Consider the following 22,508-nt stretch of genomic DNA (forward strand, 5'->3'; position numbering starts at 1 on the left):
TAGCTAGGATAATACATATCACCTCTATTGATGAAAAAGTTTCTCACGTTTAATATTTACAACAAACATCAACACTGTCTGACCTTCTATGCAAGTTTACTATGAATGATTAAATGTAAATCTGAATAGTTGATGCAAGACCATAATCCCGTATCTAATACTTTATCTTTTGTGAATAAATATTTCAATATATGTGATAACAGCCTAGGACAGAGCTTGTGATTTTATTTACATATACTGATAATTGCAAAGGTACATTGCGACTTGTATTAGATGGTTAAACACAACTGTAGAAACAAAGAAAGTCAGTTCAGGCTAACTATTTTGGAATTTATGTAACAAATCAGTGTCTATGACATTATACAATTACAATTAATTTGATGTTTATACAGAAATTAACTACTTTATGCTAAGACAGTTACTTTCACTATTGTGTATAGTGTAGATATATGCACGAGACTGATGTCTTACTAATGAATGGACACTCATAAATAGCGATATATTCTATGAATTATAACTGACTTGTTCAACTTTTCTTTCATATTTTTTTCCTGCCATACTGAGCTTTGAATGCTATCAGCCCTCCACTCTAAGTGAAAGGTCGACATATTGTCAACTGTGATGAGTCAAACTAAATATTCAGTAGGGTTGAAGTGTCCACATCATTTGGCGGTCGCATGTGAATACTTTTCAATAATTTACGTTCACTGTTAACGACTATCAGGTAAAAACGGAATGAACATCTATGTGTAATTACTTTTAGTAGAGATCTGCTAACATATGTATAAAGATTTGTTAAAATATCTACAGAAAGATTAGGATATTAATTCTATTTGGTTAACATAACTATTTACGTAGAGAAATACAGTGCTGGCCAAAATCTTGAGGCCAATGAACAAAAGAAAAAATATGCATTTTGCGTTGATCGACTCAACCACTTATTTGAGTAGAGCTTCGAAAGATGAAAATAAGAAAAGGAAAAATAAAAATAAAACTTTTTAGCATTTAATAGGGAAAATGTGAAATTAGCATAAATACTAGCTGGTCAAAAGTTTAAAACCATACTAAAACGAAGCGTTAATCAGTAAACACGTAACAAAATTTAGTCATTTGTGTTCAAGCATTAGAGTTGTCAATATATCCCACTGACATATCTTGTGTTACATTGGGTAAAAACATGGCAAAGGCTAAAAGGTTGACAGAGTTTGAACGTGGCAGAATTGTCGAGCTGCAAAAGCAAGGTCTCTCTTAACGTGCCATCGCTGGTGAGATTGGGCGTAGTAAAACTGCTGTTAGAAATCTCTTAAAAACCCTGAGGGATATGGAACGAGAATTTCAAATGGTCGGCCCAATAAAATTTTGCCGGCGTTGAGGATTCGACGGATTGTCCGGCAAGACACCAGCCGATCGTCGAACCAGATTAAGGCCCTTACGGACGCAGAATGCAGCTCAAGAACAATAAGACGGCATCTACGAGAGAAAGGCTTCAAAAACCGTAAACGTTTTCCAAGGCCACGCCTCCTTCCACACCACGAAACTGCTCGGTTAAACTTTGCTGAGAAGCACCAAACATGGGATGTAGAAAAGTGGACGAAGGTTTTGTTCTCTGATGAGAAAAAATTTAACCTGGATGGTCCAGATGGTTTCAAACGTTACTGGCACGATAAGGATATTCCACCGGAGACATTTTCTACACGACACAGTGGAGGAGGTTCCATCATGATCTGGGGTGCTTTCTCCTTCCATGAAACAATGGAACTTCAGGTTATACAGGGGCGTCAAACAGCAGCTGGCTACATTGGCATGTTAAAAAGAGCATCCTTATTGACTGAAGGCCTTCGCTTGTGTGGAAATGACTGGATCTTTCAGCAGGACAACGCTGCAATCCACAATGCCCGCAGGACAAAGGACTTTTTCATGGCGAACAATGTGATTCTTTCGAACCATCCAGCGTGTTCGCCAGAACTGAACCCCATTGAAAATGTTTGGAGGTGGATAGCAAGGGAAGTCTATGAAAATGGACGTCAATTCCAAACAGTGCATGATCTTCGTGAAGCCATCTTCATCACTTGGAATAACATTCCAGCCAGCCTTCTGCAAACGCTTATATCGACCATGAAAAAGCGAATGTTTGCAGTTATTCGTAATGACGGCCGTGCAACTCACTACTGAGACCTCTTGTTGGGCATTTTCTACCCTGTTTAGGACTTCTTTATTGTATGGTCTTAAATTTTTGACCAGCTAGTATTTAGGCTAATTCCATAATGTTCACATTTTCCCCAGTAAATGCTAAAAAGTGTTTTATTTATATTTTCCCTTTTCTTATTTTCATCTTTCGAAGCTCTACTCAAATAAGTAGTTGAGTCTAACAACGCAAAATGCATATTTTTTCTTTATGTTCATTGGCCTTAAAATTTTAGCCAATGGTGTATATAATCTTTTAAAATTAAATTTTAACGAAATAGTTATATAAATTAACTTACAAAACTAAAAAGCGTTTAAACTACTTTATATTATAGATGCTTTAGAAAGTTAAATAATCCTTGTATTCAGGTTGAATAGATGTAAAACTATGTTACCCAACATAGTAAGTATAAAATGAAAACTACAAAATATTTGAACTAGCGATATCAAAAAGTGTTTAACATATAAAACATCAGAAAATGGACAAAAATATATCTATGGCAAATTAAATATGGAAGTGAAAACTATAATCATATGTTACAGAATATTAATTGTGTATTTAAATCGATACTTAAGTCATAAAACAAACTAACTATAGAATAATAATGTCACTATCTTCTACAAGTAATTCCTTTATTTATAAAAACGAAGCACTGATTGTGGTAAACATTAAAAACTTTTCAGGAAAGGTAATTATATGTTACACCATATATCAGTTATAGACGCGAAAAACATAGAACTAACGAAAAACTGATATTAATAAATGTTTTACAGTTAAAGCGACTGGTAACTGTAAAATGTGTAAGATAAATTATTGGTTGTTCTATAATATGTGCCTTGTTAAAATAACGAATATACCTGTCAATATAGACAGTATATGTGATAAAAACCTTTTACACGTAATTCGTTTATCAGTTATAATAGTTGTCTCGTTAAAATAACGGTTTCGTTTGTAAATTTTTAAACAATTAAGTATAAAAATGAAAACTACAATGCAGATGACGTAATTATATGTTAAAACTATATCTTAGCTATCCACTGACGTCTCCAAATTTCATACCCTGATAACACGCTTTTTGGTACATCTCCATGGTACTATGACGTTTTCGTCTCTTTCACCCTGCTGGTGTCACTTCGTTGACATCAGCTCCTCATTGGCTGAGGCAGCCAATTAGCCCGTCTAGTGTTTTCCAGTTAGTATTCATGTCTTGTGTTAGTATAAAAATGCTATATTAACCATTAAACGCGAATCATGGTGTTAGAACAAACAGTAGACTACGAGAAAAAGAAAGTCACTCCTTCACTTTACCACTAACAAGAAACAGTAGAAAATAGGATATAAATTCTTACTTTGTGCATAGCCCTTCTTTATCAGTTTCAATACATTCACTTCTCTTGGTCGCAAAATCATCTGAATAATTTGAAAATAAGTAATTTTTTAAATTGTTTTATCATAAAGCAGGACAGAATAGAACTACTTCAAATACTTTATATTTCTTTTTTAATTGTAGTTGTATAATAATATTACAAAGCACGTAAGAATACATCTTGAAGTAAGGTAACTAACGTCTGACAATAACATATATAAGCGATGCAGACATTGCTATATTTTTATCGTATCGCTCAGATTATGCACGATCCACATCACAATCTAGAAAAATGTGAAATGTTTACGGTTTTATTACATCGTTACAGAAATGAAAACTCGTTAGGGGAAAAACGAATTTGCTATACGAATTTATTTTATTTTACTTTTAAAATATATCAGTTAATTCACTGGTGTTTTTTTTAAGGACCACTTTCTTCATAAAATACCATGTTCTCGAAAATCCTGAGACCAACTTGAAGAAGGGATAAAGTTTTGAAAATTCAACACAAAAATAATAAAAGGAACTAGGAGTAACCTCCAACTTTACAATATATTTTGTGATCTAACCTTTATCAAACTAATCATACTACTTATTACGTTTATTCCGCAAGAAGTAACTTACGTGTCATTGCTGGAAGCTCCCAAGATATATCCGAGCACAGAAACAAACAATAAAGATTTAACAGTCTGAACCACCGCGCCACAAAATTCGACATTTTGGTTAATAAATAATTATATCCAGCACTGCGCTATAGTATAAAATGTTAACGTATAAGTTTTAAGATACACCAGAAATATTTATCTGCATTCTACCTCCCCTTTTCTTCACTGACAATTGCAAGGATTAATAATAAGAACAAAATACCTACGTATATATTTTTATTATCAGCAGGTGCTGTCACGTGACAGAGAAAACACAAAAAACTGCACACGTATTTCGAGGCGATGAAACGTCTGTAATGAGCTATAAATGTCAAATTTATTTTGCAACAGTTTTAGGAGTAGTCGTTCCGTTATCATGTTCGCTGATTTAACTTTCGGATAATAACCACGAAAGCAACGGGAAGAATGACCAATATATCGCAGAACTGAATTTAAGTTATTTGGCGTGTATGTGTTTTTCTTACAGCGAAGGCACATCGGGAAATCTACAGTGCCCATTGAGGGGGAATTATTCCCCTGATTTTAGCATTGTAAATACCTAGACTTATCGCTGTTCCAGAGGGGGACGAGTTATCTGATTCTAACAAATTTGAAAAAAGAAAGAGACTGGACAAAGTCCTTTTTACTTTTATCGTAATTTGGTTTGAATGTGATACTTTGATCCGTTACTACCACATCAGTGAATCTTATTAACTGCTTTATCTAGAGTATTTCGGTTAAAACTTCTTTCAACTACAAGGTATTTTATCAATAAAAACCGTACAAGTAAGGACCACGTATTAGCAAAACAAGTGTTAAAAATTGTTTTTCTTCCTTTTAATTTTATTACTTCGAGATTTTATGCACTTCCAAAATGAATAACAGTTTTAGACCAATTGTATTGATCAGAGGCATCTCTTTTTATGAAATAACTAAATATATAGCCCGGGATTATTCTAGTTTAATAAATAAAAATAAATATACAGTTAAAAATGCTATAGAATTTGTAGGAAGAAATGAAGGACATAAAACTGAATAAGGATGATTTGTTAGTTTCACTAGAAGTCGTTTCATTATTTACTAAAGTTCCAATTGAAGATGCGATTGAGTGTTTTGAAAATGCGTTGTTCCAGAATAGAACTTCCGTAGATGAAATTCTACGTATACTCAGTTTAACAAAGGTATATGTTACGAATCAGGTTTTGCAGGTTAGTAATGTTTTTATAGACAAAATAAAGAGTTGGTTATAGGATCCTCATTTTCACATTATGTGATATATATATGAATGCATCTGAAATAAAAACTATAAATGATGCCTGTTTGTTTGTTTGAATTTCGCTCAAAGCTATTTGAGAGCTATCTGTGCTAGTCGTTCCTCATTTAGCAGTGTAAGACTAGAGGGAAAGCAGCTAGTCATCACTACCCATCGCTAACTCTTAGGCTACTCTTTTACCAACGAATAGTGGGATTGACCGTCATATTATAACGCCACCACAACTGAAAGAGCAAGCATGTTTGGTGCGACGGGGATTCAAACCCGAAGTTAAAAATAACAGCAGATATGTATTTTTACAGATTATTTCGTTTTAAGAGCATTGTGCTAAATACATAATTTTTGGAGTGGAAAAACAGTATTGAAGCATTAACAGAATTTGCAAATTATTTGAATAATATAGAACCTTCTATACAATTTACATATGAAATTGAGAAAAATATTAGTTTGCCATTTTTAGATGTATTGGTGAGAAAGGGAATGAACAGAATTTTTTAGAAACATCTATTTTATAGGAAAATATTTTTTTCCCTTTTATTAAACCATACCAGGAATAATTTCACACTCAAAAATTATCTGCATTTTACACTTACATTCACAAAATGTTGAGTATATGAACAACACAAGATGATTTAAATATTGAGTTGATATTGATGAAATGTATAGCAGTTGAAAGACGTTTTAACCCGTTTTTATAAATAGAGCAGTTTCATTCATGTGTCAATAATAGATCAAGGTATCATGTTGAAATGAAGTTACGATAAAATTAAAAAGGAACGTTTAGTATTACCATATATTCCAGGTCAAAGTATTGGTTTAATTTAAATATAAAAACAGCAATAAGTGTTTTGCTCTATATCTAAAGTGATAAATAAGATTAAATAATATAATCTTCTGGTACACTTGACCAGCTGTTGATTTGTTTCAGAAAGTTTCTACATCACTACTCTGTGGGGCTATATGCAATAGACTAGAGAGAAGGCAAGTAGTAAACATCATTCAATGGGCCCGGTTATGGCACTCGATTCGTAATCTGAGGGTCGCGGGTTTGGATCCCCGTTACACAAAACATGCTCGCCCTTTCTGCTGTGGGGGCGTTATAATATGACGGTCAATCCTACTATTCATTGATAAAAGAGTAGCCCAAGAGTTGGCGGTGAGTGATGATGACTAGCTTCCTTCCCTCTAGTCTTACAATACTAAATTTGGGATGGCTAACGCAGACAGCCCTCGAGCAGCTTTGCGCGAAATTCAAAACAAATCAAACAAAATCATTCAATTATTGAACGTCACGTTATAACGATTTTACGCGTGAAAGGGGTTAGCATGCTTATTAAGGGGATTCGAACTCGCGATCTACAGCAGGGAGCAAAATTGGTCAGTATGCAATATGTGATATTTCTAGGGCTCGTCTTTTAATTGCAATTTGCCCCTGCCCACAGATTGTGTTTGCGTGAGTCGAATGTCCTAACTACCAGGTCATACCTCGCTTCCAGCAATGGAGAACAACACTTTAAGCGCAGATAGCCCTCGAGTTGCTTTGCGCGAAATTCAAAACAAACCAAACAATACTTTATATGCTTAAATAGTTTGTTCTAGTTTTGTGCAATTTTCCTTACGGAAAAAGCACACAACTCAATCGTGAAAGGAGTTAGCCACGTTTCTAGACAACGTTCTCTTGTTAATCTTACACACAGACTAGATAGTTGTATATGAGAAAAAAAAATGTAGAAAAACAACAAATGTTCATTCTATCTAACGCACGACATCAAAAGGTGCTATATATGTATCTTCTTACAAAATACCATTAACCAACACACAACCAATGAATTTCACAGATAACGGGAGGATCAATATTTATTTTGTAAAAAAGTACAGAAGATATAAATAAAACAGGCAGAAACCACTTATTTAATACAAACAATATTACGTTCTTTATTCTAATGTAGTAGAGTAATTGAGTTGCTGTGTTAAATTTACTGAACGCGGTTCAATCACTACTGTTAACTGGTTAGCTTTAACGTTTCACTTAGTTGCTGGAAAAGATCACCCCAGCATCGTGAGAATGAATTGCAAGATACGAAGTTTTATTAAGTTAAAACATCAAAGTGAGAACAGCTTGCCTTCGTAGCTTTTCACTTTGAATTCCTAATCAGATGCTTGCGAGTTCAAAGGTGGTTTGAGTCATGCTTTAGTGTCCTTGACCAAGTTACTTTACCCCAGTGAGAGGAACTAGTTGTCAGTTGGGGGTTAACCTGTGATGAACTGTCATCTTGTCCTGCGTAAATGAGTTTGCAAGAAAGGTTGTGGGTTATTTACTTTGACTGTAAATGTTGGAAACCTCCAGTTTTTAAACTTCTGTAATTGTGAACTATATTTATAGACGTAGGATTATCAGTCTTGATCAAACAGTTACTGGACAAACACCAATATAAAAAGATCACCAATAATCATACAGAAAAAACAAAAAGACTCGTCAATAGAACGCTGAACAAACTAAAGAAACAAGGCTTAATCAATCAAAAACTAAACAAAGACTTAAGATCTAAGGAAAATTTCCCTCCTCAGTTTTACGGACTACTTAAGGTACACAAACCTAATATGCTTCTAAGGCCTGTCATCAGTTATCGAAACTCGCCTTACCATCAACTCGTTACCTTCCTAGCACATATTTTATCTTCACTACGAGGAAACACTGAACATCACATTCAAAACTCGACAGATTTCATAGGACAACTCAGAAATCTACAATCAACTCCCAGGATATTATGGCCAATTTTTATGTCACAGACCTATTTACCAATGTTCCAACCTCAAAAACCCTTCACATCACCAGACAACGACTGATGAATTACAACTCTCTACCACACAGAACAGATATGAAAATAGACGCCATAATGGAACTAACAACCATTTGCTTACAATCAACCTATTTCCAATACAACGAGGAATTCTATGAACAAACAGATGACCTAGCCATGGGATCACCATTCTCTCCAATCCTAGCAGACATTTTAATGGAAGACTTTGAAGAAAGAACCCTTTCATCTACAGCAATAAATCCAAGTTTCTACAGACATTATGTTGACGATACCTTCGTTATTTGGTCCCACGGTCATGAAAACTTACCAGCCTTCTTAAAATATCTCAATTCTGTAGACAAAAGAATCCACTTCCCTATTTCCATGGTAGAACAGAACAGCCTACCGTTTCCTGACATATTCATCAGCAAACAAGCAAGACAAATAACCACAATTGTATACAGAAAACTCGCCCACACGAACCTACACTTCCAGTCCAATTATCCAACCTCGATAAAACTTGGTATAATCCAATGCCTAAACAAGAGAGCAGAAGCCATTTGCGATAAGATATCCCTCGAAGCAGAACACTAAAATATCGTAGAGTTTTAAACAGAATGGTTACACATCCTCCTTCGTCAAAAACTCCTTGAAGACCACGACGGAAAGAAAAGATCAGAAAGTCACCACCTCTACCATCATTTACCTGCCATACGTGCAACATTTCAGTGAAAATTCAGTTGAAATTCCAATTTTTAAAAACATTCTGAATGTACAATTTCCTCCATCGTATGTAAAAAAGTACTACAAATATAATTGAACAATATTTTTAGCCGAGGATCATAGAACGGCTGAGTGTTTCAAGTATAAACTTTTAGTTTATATCTCTGTCTTCTATTTACCGATTGGAGATCTAATTACAGCTTTAGACCTTCAAGGTCAGACTTTTTCGATATATGTATCTGACCACACCGAAGGTTGAAAAATCACTTTATCCTAATCCTGTCTAAAAGAATTTCAATTTTAGGGTATGCAGTTAGAGATGCTGATAAGTAATAAAATCGAATTGGGTTGACGCGCACTCCACCGCTTGGTATTGCTGGCGCACTAAATTATAGCTAATATAACGAAAAAACAAAACAAAACATAATTTGGTCAAATCCTATCTACAAGAATTTCAAGTGCGACAGCTATTGAGGATTTCCCCCTTCTTTCACAAATATTACGTTAAAAGTCAGCATATGTTAATAAATTTGAATTATTTATATATGGTTTGCAAGTACCAGGCTCTTACACATGAAAGGCCGAATTTTCACGTACAATTTTGAAACTCGATTTTGAGTGGCTGTTGTTTTCAATTAAGCACAAAGCTAAACAATGGGCTATCTGTGCTCTGCCCACCACGGGTATCGAAACACGGTTTTTCGCGTTGTAAGTCCGTAGACATACCGCTGAGCCACTGGGGGGCTCGGGTGACTGAAAGGGCAGCATTATTGTAAAGTTGTCACCGTGAAGTAGTATATTGTCTAGTTCATTTGAAACTCTCTTTATTTTTCTTATTTCAGAAGCTAAATTAAATTATATTGGTTGATTGTCGACGTAATATTAATCATGTTCGATGTGGCATAACTGATGAGCGCGCAGTACAGAGTTGGTTTAAAAGATTTCGCTCTGGTGACATAAGCCTTGAAAATGAGCCTCTAGGCCGCTTTCAGACAGCCATTAATGAGGAAGATGTTTTATTTTGTTTGTTTTTTGAATTTTGCGCAAAGCTACTCGAGGGCTATCTGCGCTAGTCGTCCCTAATTTAGCAGTGTAAGACTAGAGGGAAGGCAACTAGTCATCACTACCCACTGCCAACTCTTGAGATACTTTTTTACCAACGAATAGTGGGATTGACCGTAACATTATAACGACCCCATTGCTGGGAGGGCGAGCATGTTTGGTGCGACCGGGATTCGAACCCGCGACCCTCGGATTACGAGTCGAACGTCTTAATACGCTTGGCCCTGCCGGGTCTAATGAGGAAGAATTGAAGGCCTTAGTTGAATCAGATACCCACCAAACTGTGAGAGAACTTGCCGACAAACTTATTCTTCATTATTCAAAGGTTTTTCTGACATCTTCAAGCAATTGGTAAGGCGAAAAAGCTCAATAAATGGGTACCTTAAGAACTGACTGAAAAACATCAAACAAGACGAGTTTAAATTTGTTCCTTAGTCGCAACCAAAAAGATCCATGTCTCCATATAATTATCACCTGTGACGAAAATGTATTATATACGACAATCGACGACGATTCAGACAGTGTTTTGACAATGAAGAAGCGCCAAACCATATGCCAAAACCAGACACTTACCTTAAGAAATTTCTGGTCAGTGTTTGGTGGTCGTCATCAAGTGTGATCCATCATTCATTCTCAAACCTAGGAGAAACAATCACAGCAGAGAAATGTTGTTGTGAACTTGAAATTATGTATCGCAAGTTGTCACGAAAACATTCAGTAATAGTCAGTCGTAGTGGACCCATGCTGCTCGAAGACAATGCTGGACCTCATGCCTCACGCATTACTGTCCAAAGACTTAATGAACTGCAATATGAAATTTTACCTCATCTATCATACTCATTAAATCCTTCCTGCACAGAATGTCACTTTTAAGCATTTGGATATTTTTTTTAAAAGGAAAAATCAAAGGTCAATTGAAAATGCCTCTAAAGACTTCATCACATCAAAGGATGTCCGATTTTTATAGATGACATTTAAATATTACAACTCATTGGCGTAAATGTATTGACTCTCAAGGAGCTTATTTTTATTATATAAATTAAACAACAAAAAGATGTACTAGTTTCACATTTTTCTTTAAAAACCCGATATTCTATACGCAACAGCCTGATACTATTAATTTCAAAGTTCAACAAACGTAAAAAAGTGTCATTATTTTCTATAATACGTTTCTAAAAGAGGCAGATTATGCGATCCAATTTCTTCCCACATTTGAAGTGTTCTCTTCAAGAGAAGCGAATTCCTCAGCTTGTTTTAAAAGGAAACTAAGTAATGTAATATAATCATCAAAATATTTAACCCTTAAACAGCATCAATTTAAGATGGCCGCCGTTTAAAGATTAAAAACACACTTCGTTATCACAAGAAATACTAACAAATATATTACACGACTAATTTACACTTAAACGTCACCTGATGTTTTAAGGCCGAAATAAGTTATATACATATATATTATATTTGCATGAAAGTTACTTTTGTTGAAAAGCTATTCATAACGATCAACTTTTTGAGAAGTGGAATTTTGAATATGACAAGGTCAGAAAGGTCCCTATGGTTTAGGTATAGCTATTCTTAATGTTGAATTACATGCTATGGTGGAGTAGAACAGTTAACTAGCAGTATGGTTACCATAAAGATCGTCTTCGTTTCTGTGATATCACGTATCGAACCTTAGACTTTTTACCCTGCAGCTCCACATACTTACCAATAAGATAATCCCCGTTTTTTCCACTTAACATAAAATCAACTTGTGTGATGTGTTTAAATAAAGATAATTTGTTAGAACAAAGGTGTTTGGTTCTCATAGTTTGCATCATCTTAGTTTGTGCAAATATGGTTTTATCCTTTTTTTTTTTTTTTTTGCTGCTAGTTTCCCTTGGGAAAGATAGCTTTTACTTAAACCAAAACCTATCCAATTAATAGGCGAACTGCCTATTGGAAAAAGAATGTTAATTTGCCTGGTTTAAAAAATATTTTACATAACATTTTATTTACTTTAAAAGAAGCAATTACATTAAATTGGTAAAAAAAAACATGAGGATGCTTAAAATGTACCTTAGCTTGCTTGTTGTGGTACAAAACTAACAGTATCATATGATACGAATCACTTGTCTTATACAAAATTTGTTAAACAATCTTCTGCTTAATGTTTATTTTTATTTCTTTGTCATAATAAAACTTAAAAACTCTGTCATGATATAAGAGACTGCTTACTGTATATTTTATTTTATGAATTAATAAAAAACAATTATACAATATTCAAAGAGAATTAAAAGCAGACGATCATTGGAAATTGTGTTTGTAACTCATTGATGTCGAGAATATATCGCGTAGACGATTTAGTGATAAACAAATAGTAGGAGATAATCGGGAAAGAGCAGACAGACAAAAACAACAGCAGAAGAGTAAAGTCACGGTTATGGAAAAATTCGGCATGAAGTTAAGTGCAGTAGAAGTAATAGGCTTAACGTTCAATATGTTAGAGTAAGGTTAATAGTAGAAAAATAATTTACTGAAGCCAAAGTGTGCTTCTGAAGTAATTGAATCGGTATGGGCGCACCTTTACAAAAGAAAGACAATATTTAAAGTACGAGGACCAGATGATTATTGGAAGAACAGTATCCGACAACAATAATTTGCACCACATTGTATTATACACGAAATACTAGTGCGATAGATAGGTAGTTTGGCTTGTCAACTGAAATGCTAAAGTAATTGAGTAGGCCTAAGTGGATATTGTCAAGAATAAGAGAATCGTACAATGTTCATGATATCTCTATGATTATTATAGTGTGAAGAATATGTTCTACATACTTTAAACTACTTTCGAACATACATATTTTGAAAATACGTGGAGTGCATGCTGTACATTTCAAATCACAGGCACCTATTGTAGGACAATCCTAAGCTCAACAACAACAGTGTATACAGTTACGACAAAGTGTTCGTACCCCTAGGTCCCGAGTTTTTGCTCATAACTTAAAAAAAAAATCACGTTTAGGCTAATAAACATATAGTGTATTATAAATATTATACTAACACACATCTACATAAACTTTCATGTAAATAAACTGTTTATAAACAAATAACCAAAAATAGGAGCAGAAAATGTTCGTACATTTCAGAACGCGTGAAAAAACTGATATTCCCGAAAAAAAATTTTAGTTTGGCGAATAAACTACATTATACCATTCCAGAATTAGACATTGGGTTCATAATTATTGGAATTTAGCCAGCAAAAGATGTACTTGCGGCAATTTAGCGCCGTCTCCGTCATTATCTGCTTGGTCATCATGGCGAACAGAAAACAACGGTAGTGATTTAAAAAAAACGAATTATTGTAAAATACAAGTCTCGTCTTTCTATATCCGGTATTGCTACACAACTTAATGTGCCGAAATCTACTGTTCAAAGCATAATTGCCAAGTTTGAGCTTACAGGATCAACTGCTAATCTCCCTCGTCCCGGACTCCCCACCAAAATTCCAGAGAGAACCAAGAGGAAGGTTCTCAGAGAAGTTAGTAGGAACCCTCGTTTAACATGTAGTGACATACAGAAACTGGTAAGGGAAACGGGTTGAAGTAAGCACCTCTACAGTTACGAACATGTTACGCTCTTCTGGGTTCAAAGCATGCTGTCCTCGTAGAACTCCATATTTAAAAAAGCGTGTTCATTTAGAAGCATGATTGAGGTACGCAAGAAAGCATGTAGATAAACCCTTTACCTACTGGAAGAGTATTCTTTGGTCAGACGAGACTAAAATCGAGCTTTTCGGCCACAATGATGTTCGCAATATTTACCGTAATAAGGGGGAACAAAGCCTTCCAAAGACCACCATCCCTACAGTTAAACACAGAGGTGGCTCGATCATGCTATGGGTTCCTTCAGCTCTTCTGGTGTAGGTAGCCTTCACCGCGTCAATGAAATCATTAAAAAAGAGTACGTTGATATATTAGGCACTTATATCAAGAATGATGCTCGGAAGTTGCGGCTTGGGCGTCGTTGGATCTTGCAGCACGACAATGACCCTAAGCACACATCAAAATATGTGCAATCCTGGTTGCAGAGGAACCATATAAGAGTTCTGGAGTGGCCATCGCAGTCACCCGATCATCAACCCATGTGAAAACGTTTGGCATGAGTTGAAGACCAGGGTTCATCAGCGTCATCCGAAAAACTTGCAAGAGTTGGAGGCCTTCTGTAAAGAAGAATGGAAGAAAATACCAGTCGAGTACTGTCAAACGATCATGAAGAGTTATGAGGAGAGATTGCGGCAAGTAATTCACCTGAAAGGCTACACAACTGACCATTAAAGTAGACGCACGAACACTTTCTGCCCCTTATATGTTTGGTTATTTGTCGTTCAATTTACATAAAAATTTATGTAGAAGTGTGTTATTATAATATTTATAATAAACTATACTTTCATTATCCTAATCGTGATACTTTTAAGTTATGAGGAAAAACTGCTCAGGACGCGGAGGTACGAACACAACTGTATATTTATACTACGAAGAAGTACAAGCAAAAGCTTTTAATTAGCAATTGGCTATCAAAACACAACTTTAACATTTGATAACTGGCGAGCCATAGGCAAGGTTACACGGTAATAGAAGAAAACGTGGAAACAGTGGAAATAAGTAGGCCTATATAACCATGTGACTTGATTTTGACAAATGGGTGTGTTAAACAACAACGACTAGAGAGAGAGAGAGAGAAAGATGAAGAATGACTACAAAAAAGAGTGAAAGAAAAAAGGAGAAATAAGAAAATGCTAGAAATACTGGAAATGGAGATAGAAAGAATAAGAACACTAAGTGATAATTTGTCTAGCATATGTTGATCAGATGACAAGTATGGCAAGGCTCGTGTGTGTTATATGAGAGGATAGTGAAAAAGTTCCCATGGCAAAAATAAAGGTGAATATTCCATATCATGTAGACCTTCCGGCCATGTGCATCAAGAAACCCAGTTTAGATCAGAAGAGCATGGTAGTATTCTTCCAATGGTAAACATTTTAAACAGTAATAACTATCATGTAGGTAGTTGCTAGGAAAAGTCAGTTCATTATTTCACTAATGTATTTAATAAAATATCTTGTCAGTTTTACACTTTTAAAAATAAACTGCTATTTCTTAGAGTTCATGAAACAAAAAAATATTTAAAAACCCAAAGAAGTAATGTTAATCTGACATGTTCATTGAATCACTCGCATGAATAACATCATTGTGTGAGGCATACATTAAGAATGTAGTGTATGAATATGGTAATACGACCTTTTTGAAAGTTTGTTTTATATAAATAATAACCGAGTTTGCACAGTCTGTTTTTAAACCAACTTGATTTTGCAGAATAAATTTTGACTATAATTCTGAATTTACTTAAGTGTATACACATGAAAAGACGCAAGTTTTTAATGAAATGTACAGGTCTGTTGTAGAAACAACACATGCCCAAAGGAAAAATATACGTTATGTATTTGTGCAAAGATATGTCTGTGAATTGATGACAGTATAACTCAGATTCTGAAAAGTTAGAATGCCAGACGATGTTTTTATACAGTTTGTGTATTGTACTTTTAATCTTTAAAACCTCCAAAATCACATTTAAATTTTAGTATCCTTATATATGTCTGGTGCAAAAAAGGGTTAAAAACCATTATCTGTTTTATTTTAGTTTTGAGATTAACAGAAAAAGATTTTAAATTACATCTTTACTGTTCATCATTTATATTAACAGGAAATTATAAATATTACTGAACACTGTGATACCATACTGAGAAGAGTTCATTTCCCTTCAATGTATTTCTTTAGAAAACTTCTCCAGTAATACATTTTACAGCATTTGAAACCTCAAATATATACACAATTTTAAATTTGATATTGTAACAAAATAATTACTGTTCATAAAATGTTTCTCAAATAAGATTAATAATATTTAAATTGAAAAAATAAAAATATTTTTCTTTTACTTGCTCAAAATACTTCGTGTTTTTAGTAACAGTAGATTTTAAGATTTATTTCAAAGAACCTAAAAACATGTTTTACGTATTTTCATCTATTCCATTATAATAAAGTGAAAGGTTACAAAGGAAACTATTGTACTGAAATCTAACTGAATTAACACTTGTTGTTTCTTTAATTTCTTTTAAAGAGGTGAGCATAAGAGCAAAATTACAGTAACTATGGCTTGAAGAGCATGCAGAACTCACAATACCCTAAGCAACAAAACTGAATTTGCTGCCACAAATGTTAGATTGCAAAGGACAGAAAGCCATGAAATGTTTACACAGTTATCTGTTATGTTTCAACATGTAAGTGTTTGTGTATCATTTCTTCCTTATTTATAAGATGGGTAGTCTTGTTTACTAACTGCATCAGAGAGTTGAGGTTGCGAGACCAGTCATTGAGAACTTCATTTGGATCTTTCTGCTGGGAAAAGTTTATAATACCAGCTAATCGGTCAGCTTTTGCCCAAACTGTTTTGTTAACCACCAGGTTTGATAACACCTCCTCTGTCTCCTGTTCAATATATAAATTGTTTCGAATCATAAATATAATAAATTTAGCAAAAAATCTACAGTTTCTTATTATTTTCTAAAATGAAAGATAGATGGCCTATTATACTCAAATTTATGTTCTGTATATTTGAACTAACAAATGATTCATAGTAGTTACTTTTACTACTCCAAAAACAGAAACTTGCTAATTTTGTTTGTATTGTGAAACATCAATAACACTTCCTGATGGCCATAAACATATTAAAAAGTTACAAATTTTAACTGAATATTTTTAGTGTCTATAGTATCCAAATTATCAGTAATTCTAAATAGTTTAACCAATAACATCTGAGAAAGTTAAATACTATAATCAAGTTATTATGATCAACCAAAACCATATTAGTGTATTTCACTAGGGATTTACAGTGATTTAGTTGATCTTAACATTTATATAGTGTATTTTTTGTACTTACCTCAGGGGACAGTTCTAAAAGTTCTGACATTCTTTTAAGGGTAACACGCATGTAATACTTGGCCATGATTCTTATATTCTATAAAAAACAAAAAGAATGACCTCACAACAGCGATCACAGTGAAAGGAAAGAAATAAATTAATATAATCATATTTCTTATTGATATCACTAGAATTTTTGTATTAGGAAATATGTTTACACATGAAGAGTCAAGCACCTACAGATTAAACAAAATTTCAATACACTTTCAAAAGTTTCTAAATAGTTATTTTCTGAACCTTAAGTCTCAAAATTTATTCACACAAAAAACTAAATTTGAACAGAATTAATTTACTTTCACTTAATATTATGAGTTAATGAAAATATATTACAAAAGGGAAGTTTTTTTTTTTATGTTACTTATGCTTGAAATCTTAATTTGGAAATATTAAAATATTTAATATAAATTGTCCACAAACTATTCATTCACACACTTAGATGAACTTTACACATTGATAATTCAGTAACGTAACATTATGTACAACAGATAATGTCATGCACAGTAAAGATAATGTATTTGTACTTCACGTGGGATTATTGTAGTTAATAGTGTACAAGGTGAATTCTTTTATGACTATTCTGCAATTTTTCAAGTTAAGAAAGAACAAGAAGAAAACAACAACAATGAAATACATTACAGCCTGTTAATCATAATCAAGAAATAATCTAAAAAGGGAAAGAAAAGTAAAAAGACACACATGCTCTACTACTCGATTTTTCATATCTTCCCAACGCTTATTCCCCAGTTCATCCTTAGAGAAAACACCTGTAGCAGGACAGTCAGGGGTTCCTTCTTTCAAAATCTGTTCATAGCCCTGGCGAAGTCCTTCCCAACGAATCAGTTCAGGTGTAATGAACAGTTTCAACAGATCTCTGTAAATAGTTGTTTAATATTGATTTTAAATGTAAAAATAAAAATTGAAAATGTATGTATTGCTTTACATCATTCTTTGGCTTTCTAGATTAATTTCACTAAGCTTCTTATACAGTGAAATAATCTTTCAGCCTTTTAATTTTATGTGACTTATGCAATTTTTAAAATATTAAATATAATTCATACACAGTTCTGACATCACTGAGCTGTAAAACAAGACATACACATCACTGTTGAAAGTTCTTATGAGCTTAGGCAATTACAAATTTCAACTAGAAAAACAAAGATATTAATTTAAGTAGAATTGTGACATATTTAAGATATTCCACTACTATGAAACAATTATACATGCAGAAAACCTATTAAACCTAAACTATCAAAAATTAACAAATATATAAAACAGTTCACAATAAACTAAGGGTGTGTGAACAACTGTAAGAGCTATATTATGTGATGAGAAACAATCTATGCACAAAACATTTACTTTAAACACTGTATGTTAAACTATATAGCTAGCTATAAATAGATAGCTTAAAAGCACAAAGTTTTTGCTGTTCTTTAAAATACGGTAATTTATTTATTTCTTTTAAATCAGTAAGTGTGATAAAGAAATTTGGCAGATTATCAGTAAACATTACAAGACTTATATGTGCAAATATTAGACTCTTAAAATTAAGTCCCACAGTGTGTTAAACAATGTTTTTCTCATGCATATTGTCTCTGGCATGAAAAGTAATTTTAAGGTTAAAAATACTTTTGTGCATCAAAAAAATTTCAAATCTCACATGCAAAATCCTTATTATATTGAGATAGTTTTAATAAAAGTTACTTAAGAAAATACTTTATATTTTATGTAATTTTCACTAAAAATCTCTGTATGGGTTCAGTCGATTTGACTGATCTCGTAACCACCATATAAAATTAGGGAAAGAATATAAATTGTTTTCGTTCTAGAATGACTAAAGATCATAAAACAGAAATATAAATGTTTAGTCTAAATAACTTAAATTTCGTAACATTATACATTTACATATATTTATTAAATTTATTATATTGACCTTTCAGCCGTGCCTGACTAACAATACAGAAGTTACAATGACATGGCACATGTGCATTTGCATTACTGTATTCAATAATATAAAACTGAAATTTAATTTTTACAAGGTGACCTATCCTGGTTGTGTTTTAGTGGACTAGTATTTAGTAGGATACAGTCACATTTTAATTGTTATACATTGAATATGTATATAGATAATTACTATTTACAAACAGGTTCTTAAACTTATTTTTCTTAAGACAAAGAAGAGTAAATAAAGCACACAATTATCTCTTCTAATCAAAACCTTTGTACTTGTTGCTGCTTATTTTAGCTTGCCATGCCTTAAGGAATTTCACATGTGGGGGATGAGAAACAAACATTTTTATAGGTGATATATATATATATATATATATTAGTTTGTTGTAATATAAAAACAAACCAAGAAAAATAATTTAAAAAATAATACACAAAAAGAGTTTTGGAGGTTTCTGCAAAAGCAGGACCCATATTGCAGTGAGGACACATTGTCTATCAGTCTTAGCCTCCATTCAGCAGTCTCACATAAAGAAATGAAATAAAGGGGTAGCAATAGATACAGAAATATAAATTAGGAGAGCAAGATATGGGTGCTCAAACTCACATTCCACATCTATATCACCCTTCACTGCACTGTCTACAGACAGTTGTGGGAAGGTGATGGCTCTCCAAAGAAATTAAAATAACTGATAAAGATATCGATGTGAATATTTTTCATAAAAGAAAATATTTTGCTTTTCCAATTTATGGTTTACCCTCTTTTAATAGTAATGTAACATGCCCCTCTGTTATAAGCATTGTAACTTTGCAATTATTCAGATATTGTAAAATTTGTAACAAATTTTAATATTTTATCAGTAATATTGAAATACCAATACACAAATTAATAGTAACTGGATTTAATAAAGAAACTTTAAATAAAATTATTAATCTATTCTGTACCAAATATAAAAAGATATTAAATAAATATAAAGAAATAAAATTAGAGAAATGTTACTAAACATTTCTTATAAGTATTTGCAGTTGCGAATAAAGACATTTAACAACTTGGCACTACTTTATGTAGATGTACACTTTGCTGCACATAAAGGCTTCTTTAAAACATGATAGTCACAGTTGACTTAATAAATGGGTGGTGGTTGGGTGCTATACTAGTTTATTTAGATAACTGGATTGGACTCTTCATTCTAGTATAACTTATTTGCAAGATTAGTTTTAAACTTACCCCTAAATGGTAATTATTTTTCTTATTCTTATTTTTTAATTAATTTTTTCTTTACTTTGGAGAGAAGTCACCTTCCCACAACATGCTGCAGGCAATGAAAAGCAATATAGATGTGGGACGTTATGGGCACAAGCACCCACATCTCACTCTCCTAATTTCTAATTCTATATATATATATAGCTACTCCTTTATTTCTTTATGTGAGATTGGCAAATGGAGGTTAAGACTGACAGATAGTGTATCCCCACTGCAATGTGGGTTCTACTTCTTCAGTCATCTCCAAAACCCCGGGTACATTTTACATCTCATATTATAACTTGTACCCTGGGATCTTTTTACTTAGTGCAGCATTTTTTGTTTATTATTTCTTAATTTATTACTGTTTTGGCTTGTTTTTATGTTATAACAAACTAATATAATTAGTCAGAGGTTTGGATTTGCTGTTTTAAATGCAGTCCTTCCTTTTGAGTTTGCTTACTTAACTTTATCAGTATTAATTTTCTCTAAAATATATATATATAAACACACATGCTTGAATAATAAAAAAATCATAAATCACTTCACTGATACCATAGAATTCAATTATAATTTATCAAATTTCATAAATAATCTGTATCTGAATCTAAAAATAATATGAAACCATTAAGAGACTAAAGACTTACCAACTCAAAGGTATTTCTTGAAAGAAAGACAGGATGCTAATATATTTGAAAATAACTAATAAAATCACAAAGAGGATATTCTGTGTTTTTGATTGGATATTCATGTCATACACAGAAGTGTGTGTGTGTGTGTGTGTGTGTGTGTGTGTGTGTGTGTAAGGGACAGTTTCCAAAAATGGAAAGAGGTGAATGGAGGCCACTATGTTTGATACAGTTAATACCTCAGCAAATAGAATACATAATTTTTTTTTTTTTACTTTATATTCTAGCTTGTCAATATTGGTTGAGTTTCTAATTTGTAGAAAAATATACTTTGTAATTTGACATCACAAACACCTAATTTAAACCAGTGCTGCATTCAACATACCATGTGACATACAAAAATAGATTTTTAGGTATTTTTAATATTTACTTGTAAATTAAGAAATTAATTTGAAAATTTGAATCATAATCTACAGTTTGATACAAAACTTAGGAAGATAAATTCATAAAATAGTGGTTCAATAAAAGTTTGAATACAAGTCAACAAAGGTGATGACATGGCCTTTGACCCATGACCTGTCTGGAAAGAGTTAGAGATAAAACACTGTACTACGACTGATAATGTAAAAAACAACATATATTCAAAGTGCACTATGAATAGCAGGATAAATATTGTAGTGCTGACATAAAGGAGGTAAAAGCAACCCACAATTAAGTTTTGATCTTACTAACTATTTATCCTTAATGGATAAGGCCCATCAGTCACATTTAGAAGTTTTATGCTTTTATGGTTTTAAAGAGAAACAATCCAGAACAATTTTGTAAAGCTTTAAAACATCAACATTACCGAAACTTTGGAATTTCTTCTAGGTTTTTGTCTTCTTTAAGTCGATGAATCAGGTCAGATTGTTCATTATCAAATGGAGAAAGAATAAGGTACAGGACAACATTTTTCAATGCCTATAAATACAGAAGTTAATTTTTTTAATAATTAGTTACTGTACTGGCAGAAGATTATTTAAAATAAATTATGATGCTTAATCAAACATAATATTTCATTTCTCTTCCAGCATATGTTTCTTCTTTACCTAATATCTTCAAACCTAAAATATGTAAATGAGTGTGGGAACATGCTAAGCTTTAAAAAGGTACCTAATAATACTTGGACATACAAAATATAAACTTGATTTGTTAATGCAACAACACATTTAGTATAATAACAAAGATTTACAGTTTAATTACACAAAAAATGAAAAATTAAGTATTTTATTAACATTTTAATCTCTGCCTTTGACTTTAATTTATTACTAACTATACTGTAAACCTCTAGAGTACAAACAAATACAACTAAGAGTTTAAAACTGTGAACAAGTGAGTTTCAATTTTAATTCATTGTTTCTGGATGCTGGCAGTGTTGCACAAATTATATCACATACAGGTGTTAAACCTTATCTCATGTTTCTTAACAGGGTCTTTCTTAATAGTTAAAGTGCTATACAGGTCTTTATACATTCTCATTGATGGAGTTTACCTTTACTTATGTTTTTTGGAAGAATTTACATAAATGCAGGAATGTTTCTACTAAATTCATAAAAATTTAGCCTAACCTCATGTTTTTTAAATGA

General features: G+C 32.8%; 3 protein-coding genes across 3 annotated transcripts in view; 1 reads left to right on the top strand and 2 right to left on the bottom strand.

Moving 5' to 3' along the window:
- LOC143237698 (uncharacterized) overlaps positions 1-4,401 on the bottom strand; it is a 30,653-nt gene extending 26,252 nt beyond the window's left edge. Inside the window, exons 1-2 of the mRNA XM_076477218.1 lie at positions 4,176-4,401; positions 3,535-3,595 (exon numbers count right to left, since the gene is read on the bottom strand). Coding sequence (XP_076333333.1) covers positions 3,535-3,595; positions 4,176-4,269 — 155 coding nt within the window. The 5' untranslated portion in view covers positions 4,270-4,401. The remainder of the gene's footprint in view (positions 1-3,534; positions 3,596-4,175) is intronic.
- Positions 4,402-8,236: 3,835 nt separating this feature from the next.
- On the top strand, positions 8,237-8,863 carry LOC143236237 (uncharacterized). Its single transcript, XM_076474516.1, has one exon. The coding sequence runs from the start codon at positions 8,237-8,239 to the stop codon at positions 8,861-8,863; it is 627 nt and encodes a 208-aa protein (XP_076330631.1).
- A 7,300-nt stretch (positions 8,864-16,163) lies between these two features.
- The window catches only part of Rpn5 (regulatory particle non-ATPase 5), a 32,072-nt gene continuing 25,727 nt past the window's right edge, over positions 16,164-22,508 (bottom strand). Inside the window, exons 8-11 of the mRNA XM_076477226.1 lie at positions 21,731-21,843; positions 17,764-17,938; positions 17,027-17,104; positions 16,164-16,575 (exon numbers count right to left, since the gene is read on the bottom strand). Coding sequence (XP_076333341.1) covers positions 16,354-16,575; positions 17,027-17,104; positions 17,764-17,938; positions 21,731-21,843 — 588 coding nt within the window. The 3' untranslated portion in view covers positions 16,164-16,353. The remainder of the gene's footprint in view (positions 16,576-17,026; positions 17,105-17,763; positions 17,939-21,730; positions 21,844-22,508) is intronic.

This window comes from Tachypleus tridentatus, chromosome 13 (assembly GCF_004210375.1).
Source record: "Tachypleus tridentatus isolate NWPU-2018 chromosome 13, ASM421037v1, whole genome shotgun sequence".
Taxonomy (NCBI): domain Eukaryota; kingdom Metazoa; phylum Arthropoda; class Merostomata; order Xiphosura; family Limulidae; genus Tachypleus; species Tachypleus tridentatus.